Here is a 16,614-nt window from a genome sequence, read left to right as displayed (position 1 = left end):
GTAAATGTTTCTCATCCAGATGAGCTTACAAGGTCAAGCTTTAGCGTCTAATGGAATGCATATCCATGAATGCATGCTCACCTTCCAAGTTATTAGCTTATTATTGCTAATAACTGTTTTTAACAGTTATTAGCAATAACTGTTTCCTTTCATATATATATATATATATATATATATATATATATATATATATATATATATATATATATATATATATATATATATATATATATATATATATATATATATATTTTAAACCATGTTTTGTCATTGGTTGTATTAGGTATACACTTAGTCCACTTTACATGTACTTGATTGTAAAGGGAGCCAAAGGGACACCAACAAATTAGTATCAGCAATATTGGAAAGATAAGGTGTGTTATCTGGGGAGACAATGAAATATAATTAAATGTTCTACAGCTTTATAAGTCAGTGACGACACGAGAATTGGACCAATAGTTGAACAACCCAGCACCACCCACTGGTCAGTGTTCACCTGTGATGTATGCCCAATCACTTGGGCTGGGCGGTAGTGCGACGGTCTCGCTTCAAGCAGGTCGGCGTTCAATCCCCCGACCGTCCACAAGTGGTTGGCCACCATTCCTTTCACCCCCCCATCCCCAATCCTTATCCTGACCCCTTTCAAGTGCTATATAGACGTAATGGCTTGGCTCTTTTCCGTGATAATTCCCTATTCACTTGAGATGTGATGTTCAAGAGTTAATATGGGATTGCGAACTTTAACCAACTTAGAGACAGACAGACAGACAGACAGACAGACAGACAGACAGACAGACAGACAGACAGACAGACAGACAGACAGACAGACAGACAGACAGACAGACAGACAGACAGCGATGGTCAACGTAGCTGGAAGCTCACTGTATGCCTTGACGTTAATCTGCTAATGTATGCTAAACGCTAAGATGATTTCCGTCACTTATGTATAAGTGGCTGCAGGAAGCACCTATGAAGATTATAAGTAGAAATCCTCAGTGTATAGAGATTGAATTTTTCGAAGAATGGTATAAGCTTATCCTCACAACAGTCTGACTGTCCCCAAACCAGAGACGACCGAAGAACAACACAGAGGAATGAGAGTTTTCCTGTTACCTAGCAGTAAAATAGGTACCTGGGTGTTAGTCAGCTGTCACGGGCTGCTTCCTGGGGGTGGAGGCCTGGTCGAGGACCGGGCCGCGGGGACACTAAAGCCCCGAAATCATCTCAAGATAATGTGGAGGTTGCCACACAAAGCTCCGGATTGGTATTCAAGCGCGAACTTCGCGTAGAAATCCTCTTTTAACACACTAACACCAACTATAACAGCTCAGTTGATTAAGGCTCGTCTGGGATCCTTTCGGACGTAGGTTCGAACCCTCGTCACGGCCCTTGTGGATCCACCAGGTAATGGAGCTCCGAAAGGTGATGGTGAGGTGATGGTGATGAGATCACCATCACCTCACATCTACCATGTCACTTTCTCAGACATTCCATGCTTGAGAAAGTGACATGAAATGAATTGGGATCAGTTCACCAGGCAGCTTGTGACGTGAAATACGTCACAGGACCCGTGGATACGTCGTCACTAAGAGGAAGACGCATCTCTGACGTATGATTATTAGTTGTAATTCATAACAGAGTTATACATCACCCGAGTCATATAATATTTACGTTATCCTAATTATAGCCAACTGTTTGGGAACTTTCATTTAATTTACAGATGGAACCAATCACAGACTTTCAACCCGTTCTCGCAAATTTAATAAGTCAATATTGACTTATTAAATATGTGCATAGGTGACATACTTAACATAATAGATACCCTTAAAAAGATTCATAGAAAACACCGACCTTACCTAACCTACTTAGTATGTTAAGATAACCATCTTATTGCTTCGTAATTACAATTATTACCTAACCTATAATAGGTATCGGTTAAGTAATAATTGTAATTACGAAGCAATAAGATGCTTATCTTAACATACTAAGAAGGTTAGGTGAGGTCGGTGTTTTCTATGAAGCTTTTCAAGGTAAACTAAAATATTCACAATCAATTAGTATGTCACATATGCATTTATTAAATAAGCCAATATTGACTATAAGCAAGTGCGAGAACGGGTTGCACCATACAGCCACCTCACTACCATAACAAACACGCTTTATGAACCACTCTCAGTACCCCAAACAAGCCTGGAAGCGTTTACAGCATAATTAGGTTTTAATCACATTTACTCCCAGCTGACATACGTAAGAGTGGGATAATGTCAAAATTGCTCCAGTAATCCTGTAAGATTTTTCCCTGCAGTGGCGTGTGTCAGAGCTGCGGCAGGAGTGGCGTGTGTCAGAGCTGCGGCAGGATTGGTGTGTGTCAGCGCTGCGGCAGGATTGGCGTGTGTCAGAGCTGCGGCAGGACTGGCGTGTGTCAGAGCTGCGGCAGGACTGGCGTGTGTCAGAGCTGCGGCAGGACTGGCGTGTGTCAGACCTGCGGCAGGACTGGCGTGTGTCAGGGCTGCGGCAGGAGTGGCGTGTGTCAGGGCTGCGGCAGGAGTGGCGTGTGTCAGAGCTGCGGCAGGATTGGCGTGTGTCAGAGCTGCGGCAGGATTGGCGTGTGTCAGAGCTGCGGCAGGAGTGGCGTGTGTCAGAGCTGCGGCAGGAGTGGCGTGTGTCAGAGCTGCGGCAGGAGTGGCGTGTGTCAGAGCTGCGACAGGAGTGGCGTGTGTCAGAGCTGCGGCAGGAGTTGCATGCGTCACAGCTGCGGCAGGAGTGGCGTGCGTCAGAGCTGCGGCAGGAGTGGCGTGCGTCAGAGCTGCGGCAGGAGTGGCATGCGTCACAGCTGCGCCAGGAGTGGCGTGCGTCACAGCTTCGGCAGGAGTGGCATGCGTCAGAGCTGCGGCAGGAGTGGCGTGCGTCACAGCTGCGGCAGGAGTGGCATGCGTCACAGCTGCGGCAGGACTGACATGCGTCACCGCGACTTCCGCCAGTCGGGTAACCATAGCGACGGGCCACGCCACGGCGCTTGGCTCCTGGAGATAAATTATCAACAGTTAACTGAGCCGCCGTGTCAGGCTTCGAATCCCGTCTGCTTTTATCATGCTCCTCAAGAACAGGACAAGAACATGTTTCATGATACTTTTTATAGTGAGCTTGTGTGTGTGCTCTCACCTAGTTGTGCTTGCGGGGGTTGAGCTCTGGCTCTTTGGACCCGCCTCTCAATTGTCAATCAACTGATATACAGATTCTGGAGCCTATTGGGCTCCATCATATATACATTGGAAACTGTGTATAGAGTCTGCCAATAAACATGTAAAATTTAAATTCTGGCAACACTCTAAGTAGAATCTGAATACAAATGGCTATCTGGAGGATATCTGGATCATGTTATCTGGATGGCAATGTTATCTTCTTTACTAAGTGTCTCACAGAATTTAATATTACGTTACTCTCATAAATTGGTTGTATTAATCTTCTGGATAAACTGTTTTTTTTGTAGATTAAAAGCATATTCGAGTATACCAGTGAGTATACATACATGTAGACATACACATTCACTACCAGTAAAAAAAAGCAATTCCGTAATCACTGGCATAACACTATAATCATCCTAACACAAAGGGGGGTAGGGAGGAATGTTTATTTACCTTTAATAAACTCTAGACTAATGGCTAGAACAGGACGTACATATGTAACACCATAAAACAGGACGTACATATGTAACACCATAAAACAGGACGTACATATGTAACACCATCAGACAAGACGTACATATGTAACACCATGAAACAGGACGTACATATGTAACACCATCAGACAGGACGTACATATGTAACACCATAAAACAGGACGTACATATGTAACACCATAAAACAGGACGTACATATGTAACACCATAAAACAGGACGTACATATGTAACACCATCAGACAGGACGTACATATGTAACACCATAAAACAGGACGTACATATGTAACACCATGAAACAGGACGTACATATGTAACACCATAAAACAGGACGTACATATGTAACACCATAAAACAGGACGTACATATGTAACACCATGAAACAGGACGTACATATGTAACACCATAAAGGGTTGTATTTAATATTTCACATATAAGTAGAGTCATTCACACGGGACTTTGGCGGCGCCAGACTGCCGATCCTCGGCATTTCAAAGTCACACCTGTAGATGTGTTGATGTAGATGTGTTGATGTAGATGTGTTGATGTAGATGTGTTGGTGTAGATGTGTTGATGTAGATGTGTTGATGTAGATGTGTTGATGTAGATGTGTTGATGTAGATGTGTTGATGTAGATGTGTTGATGTAGATGTGTTGATGCAGATGTGTTGATGTAGATGTGTTGATGTAGATGTGTTGATGTAGATGTGTTGATGTAGATGTGTTGATGTAGATGTGTTGATGTAGATGTGTTGATGTAGATGTGTTGATGCAGATGTGTTGATGTAGATGTGTTGATGTAGATGTGTTGATGCAGATGTGTTGATGTAGATGTGTTGATGTAGATGTGTTGATGTAGATGTGTTGATGTAGATGTGTTGATGTAGATGTGTTGATGTAGATGTGTTGATGTAGATGTGTTGATGTAGATGTGTTGATGTAGATGTGTTGATGTAGATGTGTTGATGTAGATGTGTTGATGTAGATGTGTTGATGTAGATGTGTTGATGTAGATGTGTTGATGCAGAGGTGTTGATGTAGATGTGTTGATGTAGATGTGTTGATGTAGATGTGTTGATGTAGATGTGTTGATGTAGATGTGTTGATGTAGATGTGTTGATGTAGATGTGTTGATGTAGATGTGTTGATGTAGATGTGTTGATGTAGATGTGTTGATGTAGATGTGTTGATGTAGATGTGTTGATGTAGATGTGTTGATGTAGATGTGTTGATGTAGATGTGTTGATGTAGATGTGTTGATGTAGAGGTGTTGATGTAGATGTGTGGTCGTGTCAGGTGACCCCGCTCCCTGCTAAGCTGATAATTGCAGACGTTTTCCTTTGTTCTTTCCATCAATCAAGCCGCCGTCTAGGTGTAGTTAGGAGGATAACCAGAGGCTATCTCCTGGTAGGTTCTTAGCTCCTGGTTCCTTCTTAAATACTCGAGCAGTTGTATATGAAGGCAGAAGAGCCTTGTTCTGGCACAGAGGTTACAGCAGTAGCAGGCCAGAGTCTAAACAGGCCTGTCCCAGGCCGGAGGAGGCCCCTTGGGCCAGATTCACGAAGCAGTTACGCAAGCACTTACGACCCTGTACATCTTTTCCCAATCTTTGGCGGCTTTATTTACAATTACTAAACAGTTAATGAGCTCCGAAGCACCAGGAGGCTGTTTATAACAATAACAACAGTTGATGGCAAGTTTTCATGCTTGTAAACTGTTTAATAAATGTAACCAAAGCCGTCAAAGATTGAGGGAAGATGTACACGTTTGTATGTTCTTGCGTAACTGCTTCGTGAATCTGGTCCCTTGAGTGTCAACCGTACCTTCACACCTCCTCTCTAACTTATACTCAGAGGCCTTGATCTTGATCTTGAGCTGCTTCCAGGGCTTAGTGTCCCCGCGGCCCGGTCGTCGACCATGCCTCCTGGTTGCTGGACTGATCAACCAGGCTGTTGGACGCGGCTGCTCGCAGCCTGACGTATGAGTCACAGCCTGGTTGATCAGGTATCCTTTGGAGGTGCTTATCCAGTTCTCTCTTGAACACTGTGAGGGGTCGGCCAGTTATGCCCCTTATGTGTAGTGGAAGCGTGTTGAACAGTCTCGGGCCTCTGATGTTGATAGAGTTCTCTCTCAGAGTACCTGTTGCACCTCTGCTTTTCAACGGGGGTGTTCTGCACATCCTGCCATGTCTTCTGGTCTCATGTGATGTTATTTCTGTGTGCAGGTTTGGGACCAGCCCCTCAATTATTTTCCACGTGTAAATTATTATGTATCTCTCCCGCCTGCGCTCAAGGGTTGGTGAGTTAGATTGTAATGTTGATGTATGTTGTGTCTAGGCTGTCTATAGTCCTTATGACACCGATCTATCATCCTATATCTTAGAATCCTCTGCTTCTCATCTTTTTATGCTGTATCTGGAAACATTTATCTGCCCTCCTGTGTACTAACCTCTAAAGCCTCAAATTTAATATATCTTCCAACTCTGTGGCAGCCTCGTCTTTCTCTTCCCTTCGTCCCTTCAGTCCAAGGTAAGCAACACCTCGATGCTCAAGCGCCACCTTTATCAGCGCTGCTTATATGTATATAAATGTGGATTAAAACATGATTATTTAAATGGTAAATAAAAATTTTAATGTATAAAAAACGTGTAAATAGTACATAATTAGTTTCCTTTCGTTTCAGATAAATTATAAATAGATCATCGAGGAACAGAACTCCACCAATATTTAAGGTACGTAACAATTTACTTCTGTTCCCATTGCTGCCATATTATGATGTGTGGTAATTAATCACAACTTAAGAACAATTCGATACCAAAATCACTTCATACACAAAGACGTTGTTGACACGTCGAGTGACAACGTCAGCAAAAATACAATGTCTTTAATCCCAAGTGTAAGTTAAGTTTTTCCAAAAGTGGGGTCGTCAAGCGTTGAGTTCCAGGAAGTGTAGTTGTAGAGGAGAAAAGGTGCCCCTGAGTGAACGGTTCCTGGGGTACAGTCCTTCTTTGTGCTGGGTGTGTGGAGGCACATGGCTGAAACACGTCCAGCAAGCTGCCTAGCAAACCAGAAGTGAGCTGCCCGGTTAGTTTACGTAGAGGACTGAACCGGAAGTCATTGTTCACAGTTGACCAGACCACACACTAGAAGGTGAAGGGACGACGACGTTTTGGTCCGTCCTGGACCGTTCTCAAGTCACAATCGACTTGAGAATGGTCCAGGACGGACTGAAACGTCGTCGTCCCTTCACCTTCTAGTGTGTGGTCTGGTCAACATTCCTCAGCCACGTTATTGTGACTCATCGCCTGCATTGTTGACAGTCTTGGCGAAGGAAGCTCCAGCACAGAAAACTTATAACTCACAAGTTAACCCTTGTTGACCGACCACCTGTTAATTTGTTTGGTCTGTCAGGTATCTGAAATAGTGACACACAAGTGGCTTCGTTATAAGGTTACAGGTGTTCAATAAACAACTGTAAACGTGATCCCAGACACACATAATGTGGCACAGTCGACAAATGCAGATAATTCTATATGACAAAAAGGGTGACAACTATGTACACTGATGGAGATGTAAGAAACTTCAAAGTACTCTGGGGTTTACATTATCTGCATGGGTCAAAAACGTGGCAAGCATCCAACTGATCTTTGCTGTTTGAGGCAGGATTTGACCTTAATATTGGTGGCGAGGAGAGCAGAGGTGACTGCTGGTGGGTGTAGTGAGAGGTGAGGGTGTCGAGCGACGTGTATACGTTAGTGAGCAATGGAGAACCGCCCGATAAAAACGGCCTCGTTCCAGGGTTCGGTAAGGAACTCGCAGGTGAAGTGGGTAAGATTGGAGTTAAAACATGATGGAAAGAGGGGACGAAATTTTAAGTTTTTAGATAAGATCGTGAGAAAGACGAGGCTGCCACAGAGTTGGAAGATATATTAAATTTGAGGCTTTAGAGGTTAGTACACAGGAGGGCAGATAAATGTTTCCAGATACAGCATAAAAAGAGGAGAAGCAGAGGATTTTAAGATATAGGATGATAGATCGGTGTCTAAAGGACTATAGACAGCTTATGATGTGTGAGGATGAGAGCAGAAACTTACCTGTTTTCACTGCCAGAGAAAGTTACTTTTTTTTTGTTTCGAGAATCAGCCGCAGCTACTTGGATGACTTAATATACGGTGGGTTACACAAGTGGCTGGAAAGTTTACTTACAAAGCGAGAGAGAGATTTACTTAACACTGTCAATGGAAAAAAATGTGTAGATTAAAGTGTTAAAAAAAGAGAATGGTACTGGCTTCCCAGCAAGCAGCCTAGGATTAGCCGCGTAAATTCAAGAAAAATAATACGGGCATCTTGATTGATTGATAAAGATTAAGCCACCCAAGAGGTGGCACGGGCATCCTATATAACACTCACTTATGTACCCGGCCAACACGGAGGAGACATCTCCCGTCACGCAGGGTGCAGTCGCACCTCCACTGATCTCCAGTATCATCTATTGATACTGGTGATGGCTCAAAATCACCACCACTTACGGGCTATTCATGCCCGTGCCACCTTTTGGGCTGCTTAATCTTAATCAATCATCAATCAGCCGGCTAGGTAGTGTTTAAACGACAACGTTTGGGTCCGTACTGGACCATTATCAGGTTTTTCTCAACCACACAACTTGATAAAGGTTCAGGATGGAGAACAACGGTTCGGTTCGGTCTTAACAGGAAGAACAGATAACGGATTGGGAACAACTCGAGTTACTGACATAGTGAACACCAGCAGACAATGAATCACAAGAACGTGGCTGAAGATATGAACACCAAATCACACATTAGAACATGTGTTAACGATAACGTTTGGGTCCGTACTGGACCATTATCAGGCTTTTCTCAACCACACGAGTTGATAAAGGTTCAGGATGGAGCGAAACGTCGTTGTTTATTTATGGTCTGATGTGTAGTGTGGTCGTCAAATTGAAACCCTTTTCAGATATCGTTGGTTTCTTAGGGAGAGAAGATTGGGATGAGGAAGAGGGGAGGAGAAAGAGGGGAGGGGGAAGAGGAGAGGAGGAAGAGGGGAGGAGGAAGAGGGGAGGGGGAAGAGGAGAGGAGGAAGAGGGAGGAGGAAGAGGGGAGGGGGAAGAGGAGAGGAGGAAGAGGGGAGGGGGAAGAGGAGAGGAGGAAGAGGGGAGGAGGAAGAGGGGAGGAGGAAGAGGAGAGGGGAGGGAAAATTAGCAGAGGGAAGGGAGGGAGACGCTACTGTTGAATCATTTCCCCTCTATTACTTGGGGTCATAATACTTGCTTGCAAGCTACTGCTTGAAAGAAAATACATTCTGAAGGATAAACATGTCAATATTTTTAAATAACATAACTGCAAAATACTTTTTTACTTATTAAATTACACAGATAAACTTCGACTTAGAACAAGAGCTGGAGCCCAAGAACTGCATTTTTTCTTTGTCTTGCGCCTCAGGATCTATGTTTAAATTTAATTTAAATCTGACGTATACTTGCGAAATTATGACGAACGATATCCTAAGCCGGGCCCAGGAACTAACGTTCGACCTAAACAGACTCAACATGGACCCTTTTAGGCCTGAAACCGGGGCGGGAACTCTGCCCTGACACGAAACGGGCCGTAAAAAGTCGGGTAGCCAAATTCGGACTTTTCGCCTGGACTTTAGATAGACCCTTAAAAGGCCAGGGGCCAGATTCACGAAAGCACTGACGCAAGCACTTACGAACCGGTACATCTTTTCTCAATCTTTGGCGGCTTTGTTTACAACTATTAAACAGTTAATGAGCTCCGAAGCACCAGGAGGCTGTTTATAACAATAACAACAGTTGATTGGCAAGTTTTCATGCTTGTAAACTGTTTAATAAATGTAACCAAAGCCGTCAAAGATTGAGGAAAGATGTACACGTTCGTAAGTACTTGCGTAACTGCTTCGTGAATCTGGCCCCTGGAGCCAAATTCAGACTTTCCTTAAAACCAAAAAGTCCGGATTTACCTTCACTCCTTTTACTGAAGTTATGTTGACATGACGTCACGTGAGAATGACGTTGTGTGAACATGACGTATGATGAACATGTAATAATATATACCTGGAAGATACTGGAAGACCAGGTCCAAATTTTGCAAAGTAGAATAACAACATACTGGAGCGAAAGATACGGAAGGAAATGCAGTATTGGATCTGTGAGGAGTAGAGATGCCATAGGCACAATTGGAGAGCACTGAACAGTAGAAGTTCAAAGCTGTTCAACACCCTCCCAATAAGGATTAGAAATATTACCGGAACAAAGGTGGATGTCTTCAAGCAGCAGTTAGATAAGTTCTTGCAAGAAATGCCGGGCCAACCGGGTTGAAGTGGGTATGTGGGCCTGCGGGCCGCTCCAAGCAACAGCCTGTTGGACCAAGTTCACAAGTTGAGCCTAGCCTCGGGCCGGGCTAGGGGAGTAGAACAACTCTAGATACCTACTCCAGGTATACTCCAGGCGAATACGAACTTGACGTTGTTGTTGTTGTTTTAGAATCAACTACTCTGAACGAAAAGCTCCAAGTAGGCTATGGTTATCGTCTTGAGGTGATTTCGGGGCTTCGAGTCCCTACGGCCCGGTCCTCGACCAGGCCTCCTTTTTGTTACACACCCCCAGGAAGCAGCCCGTAGCAGCTGTCTAACTCCCAGGTACCTATTTACTGCTAGGTAACACGGGCATCAGGGTGAAAGAAACATTTTGCCCATTTGTCTCCGCCTCCACCGGGGATCGAACTCAGAACCTCAGGACTACGAATCCAAAGCGCTGTCCACTCAGCTATCAGGCGCCCTCACTATGGTGAGCCCATAGTGGACTTACCTGGCACAGGAGCGGGGCAAGTAGCACGGGCTATGGTGAGCCCATAGTGGACTTACCTGGCACAGGAGCTGGACTGTATATGGAACATGACGTAGTGTGAATATGACGTGTGTACTTACCTAATTGTGCTTGCGGGGGTTGAGCTTTGGCTCTTTGGTCCCGCCTCTCAACTGTCAATCAACTGGTGTACAGATTCCTGAGCCTATTGGGCTCTATCATATCTACACTTGAAACTGTGTATGGAGTCAGCCTCCACCACATCACTGCCTAAAGCATTCAATTTATTAACCACTCTGACACTGAAAAAATTCTTTCTAACGTCTCTGTGGCTCATCTGGGTACTAAGTTTCCACCTGTGTGTGTCAGCGTTGTAGTGTAAGATAAACATGTCATATAACTGTGCCAATCCTCTCCATAAATATTTTTTGTATAGACTCACAGTGATTTAGTTACAAATCCTGATCTTCAAAAATTAATTTAAAATCATGAATTACATCACCTTAATATATACCAAACTTGTAAACACTTTTAAAGATCACTTGGAACTTATTAGCTTTGAAAAAATACAACAAATTAGTCGTTATAATGTATATACATGATCTACACTCATCATAGATCATAGATCATAGATCATGTATATACATGATCTATGATCTACACATGAGTGTATAATGAATATATGAGTGTCATCCCAAGGCTTCTCTCACTATATAATAAAACGGTAATCTTGAGGTTATCTTGAGATGATTTCGCGGCTTTTTTTAGTGTCCCCGCGGCCCGGTCCTCGACCAGGCCTCCACCCCCAGGAAGCAGCCCGTGACAGCTGACTAACACCCAGGTACCTATTTTACTGCTAGGTAACAGGGGCATAGGGTGAAAGATACTCTGCCCATTGTTTCTCGCCGGCGCTGGGGATCGAATCGAAATCGAAATCGAAAAGGATCGAACCCGGGACCACAGGATCACAAGCCCAGCGTGCTGTCCGCTCGGCCGACCGGCTCCCCTCACGATAGGACAATGTGTCAAAAAATAGTACATTTGGGTCTCCGGCAGAGGGACGGAGCGAGCAGCAATTAATCATTTACATAAGATTAACTTTATTGTCCTACTCGCATTACTCCGCTTCCGCCCAGCCGCCGACTAATCGTTTTAGAGGAAAAGTGTTTCAACCTTTTCTTGCGGTCTAGGACTCGGTACGTTAATTTCAACTTGATTGTGGAATTTCTTATAAATTTAAACATTCACTTAAATGTGGTACATCTGATCGCTATATTAAGTATACAAACCAATGCTAATAATGGAAAAAACGGAAGTTACCGCTGGAAGTCGCAGCTGAAGGCAGGGATACGGACGCAGGAAAGCCGCGAGTTAGGGTCGCGCGGATGGAACTTTACGCGGGAGATCGGACAAATTTGGCGGCAAAAGCCAAGTGGAGCAGCAGTAAAAACGCATTGTGCAGCGGCTCGAGGCATCGCGGGATTACTACATACAGCTACACAAAACTTAATATATTCCTCCTTTTAAATTTCGGCCTAAATCAGCAATCTGTTACGGCCATGAAGTTCTCCTGTACCAAATACCCAACCAACACCGTCATATCTCGGCACACCCTCCAGAAGGCGGTAGAGAGACTTAATACCATTCAATATATTTATATCCGGATGTCGTTAGGTGCCTTTGTGTGTGTGCGTATGTGCGCGAGGTGCTTTCAAAAGTCTAATACAAGGTCTGGCCACAAGCAGGTATAAACAGGCATCTGGCTCTTGGTATCCGGCCTGCCAGATGAACAGACAATGCAGGTTTTTGAGTTGTGTGTGAGTGTAGACAACTGCATCTTGTCACTCATTTTCAATCGTGCTTCATTTCATCATGCAGGCGATGAGTCACAATAACGTGGCTAAAGTATGTTGACCAGACCACACACTAGAAGGTGAAGGGACGACGACGTTTCGGTCCGTCCTGGACCATTCTCAAGTCGATTGTGTGAGTATTCATTTCATCATATTAAGTTGATACGAGTAATACGAGAAGACAATGCTATTTGAGGAATGAATAACAGATACACACAGAAATCACAATAGCGTGATGCATTACATGAACAGATCCACAAGGGCCGTGACGAGGATTCGAACCTCTCGGCTCTCGGACGCAGGTTCGAATCCTCATCATGGCCCTTGTGGATTTGTTCATTTAATAACAGATATGTTTTTATACAAGCTTTTTCATTTATAAACATACAAGAATAAGCAAAGCTTACGCACGGAGGGGGTTATCTTGAGGTTATCTTGAGATGATTTCGGGGCTTTAGTGTCCCCGCGGCCCGGTCCTCGGCCAGGCCTCCACCCCCAGGAAGCAGCCCGTGACAGCTGACTAACACCCAGGTACCTATTTTACTGCTAGGTAACAGGGGCATAGAGTGAAAGAAACTCTGCCCATTGTTTCTCACCGGCGCCTGGGATCGAGCCTGGGACCACAGGATCACAAGTCCAGCGTGCTGTCCGCTCGGCCGACCGGCAACAAGCAGCGGGTTTAATGTCGTGGACATTAACGAGAACTTTGTCTAGAGAACACTATATAAAGATGTGCGAGGTTGGACCGAAGGCTAGAACCAGATAAGAGTGCAAAAAATCCTTCGAAGGAAAAAAAATCCTTCGAAGGAAAAAACATCCTTCGAAGGAAAAAACATCCTTCGAAGGAAAAAACAAAGCCGAGAAAAGGGATGTCGAGGAATAAGTGTTGGTGTCAGTATTGGTGGAGAGCAGAGCGTGCTCCCCACGAAGGTGAGATATGACTGAACAGAATATCCTGCTGCCCAGTATAACTAGCCAGGGCGTGTCTCATTCAGACAGATTGGTGCGCCCCAGTCACCAAACAGCAAAAAAAACTCCAGCCACGTAACATCAGCGAGGAGATACGAACAACCGGGATAACGCCAACATTAAGTTTGTAGTTAAGGCAGTTAGGGGGTGCAGAACCTAACTCATGACCAGCCCAAACACACGGTATTAGAGCAAGAAAAAAGTTTACATTACAAGGGGTATAAATCCCCGAGAATGAGACACCGGCCGGGAGAACCTACCCAGCTGTGGTGTGGTGGGTAGAATTAGCGCCTGACGTAATGCAGCATTAAAGTAAACATTGGGTGGAAGGGTTGGCATTACGACCCACGGAAGGTCTGGCAGAGGCATTACCAGTCAGACGGAATTAGATGTAACATTAAGAAAATTCTGTTAATGGAAGCACAGGGTATAATTGTCCACATATTTACGAGCGGAATACCGCATATTAGATAATTCAAGGCCGCAGGAGACCCAAAACACGAGCACTAAAGTAAGAAAAATTATGTGCGGGGTGAATTTGATATATAAATGATGGGTAATAAATAGGTAATTGAAGGGTGTCAGAGAGTGATGGATCAACCGGCGCTGGGTGACGGGAATTTTGATTTCGGGAAATGGAGCTTAAATTTGGAACAAGAGGCAATCAGGCTACACAATTAACAACGACACATGACCGGTGACTGGTAATCCAGGTGTCTTCTTGGGGTATAATTAGATTTTTAATTAAAGGAGATTTTAGGTGTAATTAGGAAATGCAGGATGTTTTCTTCCTTAAATTAGGCTCCCTGGAGGAAGAGGACGCTATCCTGAAAGTAGATATCGATCTCCTTCCGCCATTAAGGAACACCGGTCACAAACCTGTTATTAGCCAACAGCAAAACAAAAAAACTCCTGCATTATACGACTGTTTCAAAGTTAGCGAAACACAAATAACTGAGGAAAATAGGGCCAAAATATAGAGCATCCAACACTGTTGTGGGTAAAACATTTCTGAAATTTATTGAATGTGTACTAGGCTTCTCTCGAAGGTTGAAGCTTGTTATGACATAGTTAAGGTGTCGCTGAACCATGTGTGTGTGTGTGTGTGTGTGTATATATATATATATATATATATATATATATATATATATATATATATATATATATATATATATATATATATATATATATATATATATATATATATATATATATATATATATATATATATATATATATATATATATATATATATATATGCGAACAAGCCTGAATGGTCCCCAGGACTATATGCAACTGAAAACTCGAACCCATACTGCCAGGAGCAACGCAACTGGTATGTACAGGACGCCTTAATCCACTTGACCATCACGACCGGACAAAAGGAGGTGATTGCCGAAGCTATTTGAACTTCCCCCCCCCCCGCCGGCACCCGGATGGTAATCTTGGGCATAGCATTTTATCAAATCACATCATTCTTTGGGACACACGTGAGGAACATTGCTTGTGGGCTTTTGAAGATGGTGGTTGAGGTGATGGGCCTGAACGAGAGGCCCACTCGGTGGCACAGCGTGTAAAATTGGGATCGAGTACGCCTACCAGCTGGCCTAGATAAGTACTTGGGTAGAATTCCTTTTACTAGGTTGTCAGATGCCGAGGATGAGGACAGGAAGGCTGGTACAGCGATTTGTGTTGTGGCGGGGTGGGGGGTGGGGGGTGGAAGAGCATGGATGGTAATGTGATAAGTCAATAAAGGCGAGTGATACGTGTAATGGGCCCGAAAATCCTCCCGTTGCGACTTCTGGCTTGAGACGGAAGCGCTTTTCTTCCTCAGTCACTGCTCGTTTGCATATCCAGCCGATTAGAGTAGGATGGACTGTAGAGAGGGTGGAGATTATGTGCCCCCCCCCCCATCCTACCTCCAAATACATCCCCTGAGGAGGGGAAAGGAGGAGAATGACACGGTGAATCCTCCTTCCCCTCACTATCACCCCCTGCCTCCCTCACTCTCACCCCCTGCCTCCCTCTCTCTCACCCCCTGCCTCCCTCTCTCTCACCCCCTGCCTCCCTCACTATCACCCCCTGCCTCCCTCACTCTCACCCCTGCCTCCCTCACTATCACCCCTGCCTCCCTCACTATCACCCCCTGCCTCCCTCACTCTCACCCCTGCCTCCCTCACTCTCACCCCTGCCTCCCTCACTATCACCCCCTGCCTCCCTCACTCTCACCCCTGCCTCCCTCAATATCACCCCCTGCCTCCCTCTCTCTCACCCCCTGCCTCCCTCTCTCTCACCCCCTGCCTCCCTCTCTCTCACCCCCTGCCTCCCTCTCTCTCACCCCCTGCCTCCCTCTCTCTCACCCCCTGCCTCCCTCACTCTCACCCCCTGCCTCCCTCTCTCTCACCCCTGCCTCCCTCAATATCACCCCTGCCTCCCTCTCTCTCACCCCCTGCCTCCCTCTCTCTCACCCCCTGCCTCCCTCTCTCTCACCCCCTGCCTCCCTCACTCTCACGACCTGCCTCCCTCTCTCTCACCCCCTGCCTCCCTCTCTCTCACCCCCTGCCTCCCTCTCTCTCACCCCCTGCCTCCCTCACTCTCACGACCTGCCTCCCTCTCTCTCACCCCCTGCCTCCCTCTCTCTCAGCCCCTGCCTCCCTCTCTCTCACCCCCTGCCTCCCTCTCTCTCACCCCCTGCCTCCCTCTCTCTCACCCCCTGCCTCCCTCTCTCTCACCCCCTGCCTCCCTCACTCTCACGACCTGCCTCCCTCTCTCTCACCCCCTGCCTCCCTCTCTCTCACCCCCTGCCTTCCACACTATCACCCCCTGCTGAGAGATTGAGGGTAAAAGGAGAATGAGAATGGACGACATACAACTGAATTACTGTCAGATGAGCGAGAGAGCCCGGCCGTCTCTTTCGTTTAGACAGGAGCAGTGTGGGACTAACCAACACTTTCGAAACGTGTGGAAAAAACTTAATATAGTTGAATATTAATGCGAATAAGCCTGAATGGTCCCCAGGACTATATGCAACTGAATATTCTGGGGGTGTGAGTTTTCAGTTGAATATTAAATATAGCTTAACGACTGTATAGATATTGTATTTCATTGTATTAACTCAAGGTGAATACCTGTCATAAAATCTGTTGTAACACTAATTGAACAAGTAAACTCACATTTTATTTTTCAATAGAGTGCTTGGGTTTAAGAATAGGAGCCGGTCCTTCTTAAGGAGGGACATGGGGGTTCGAACCAGACTACCCCCCCCCCCTTCG

General features: G+C 45.2%; 1 protein-coding gene across 1 annotated transcript in view; it reads right to left on the bottom strand.

Moving 5' to 3' along the window:
• Window positions 1-4,104: 4,104 nt before the first annotated feature.
• Window positions 4,105-16,614, bottom strand: part of LOC123755964 (serine-rich adhesin for platelets-like) — a 30,768-nt gene continuing 18,258 nt past the window's right edge. The window contains exon 5 of the mRNA XM_045738968.2: window positions 4,105-4,989. Within this exon, the coding sequence (XP_045594924.2) occupies window positions 4,105-4,989 (885 nt within the window). The remainder of the gene's footprint in view (window positions 4,990-16,614) is intronic.

Source organism: Procambarus clarkii, chromosome 55 (genome assembly GCF_040958095.1).
Source record: "Procambarus clarkii isolate CNS0578487 chromosome 55, FALCON_Pclarkii_2.0, whole genome shotgun sequence".
Taxonomy (NCBI): Eukaryota; Metazoa; Arthropoda; class Malacostraca; order Decapoda; family Cambaridae; genus Procambarus; species Procambarus clarkii.
The sequence above is the reverse complement of the archived record's forward strand: the minus strand, read 5'-3'. Positions and strand labels throughout refer to the sequence as shown.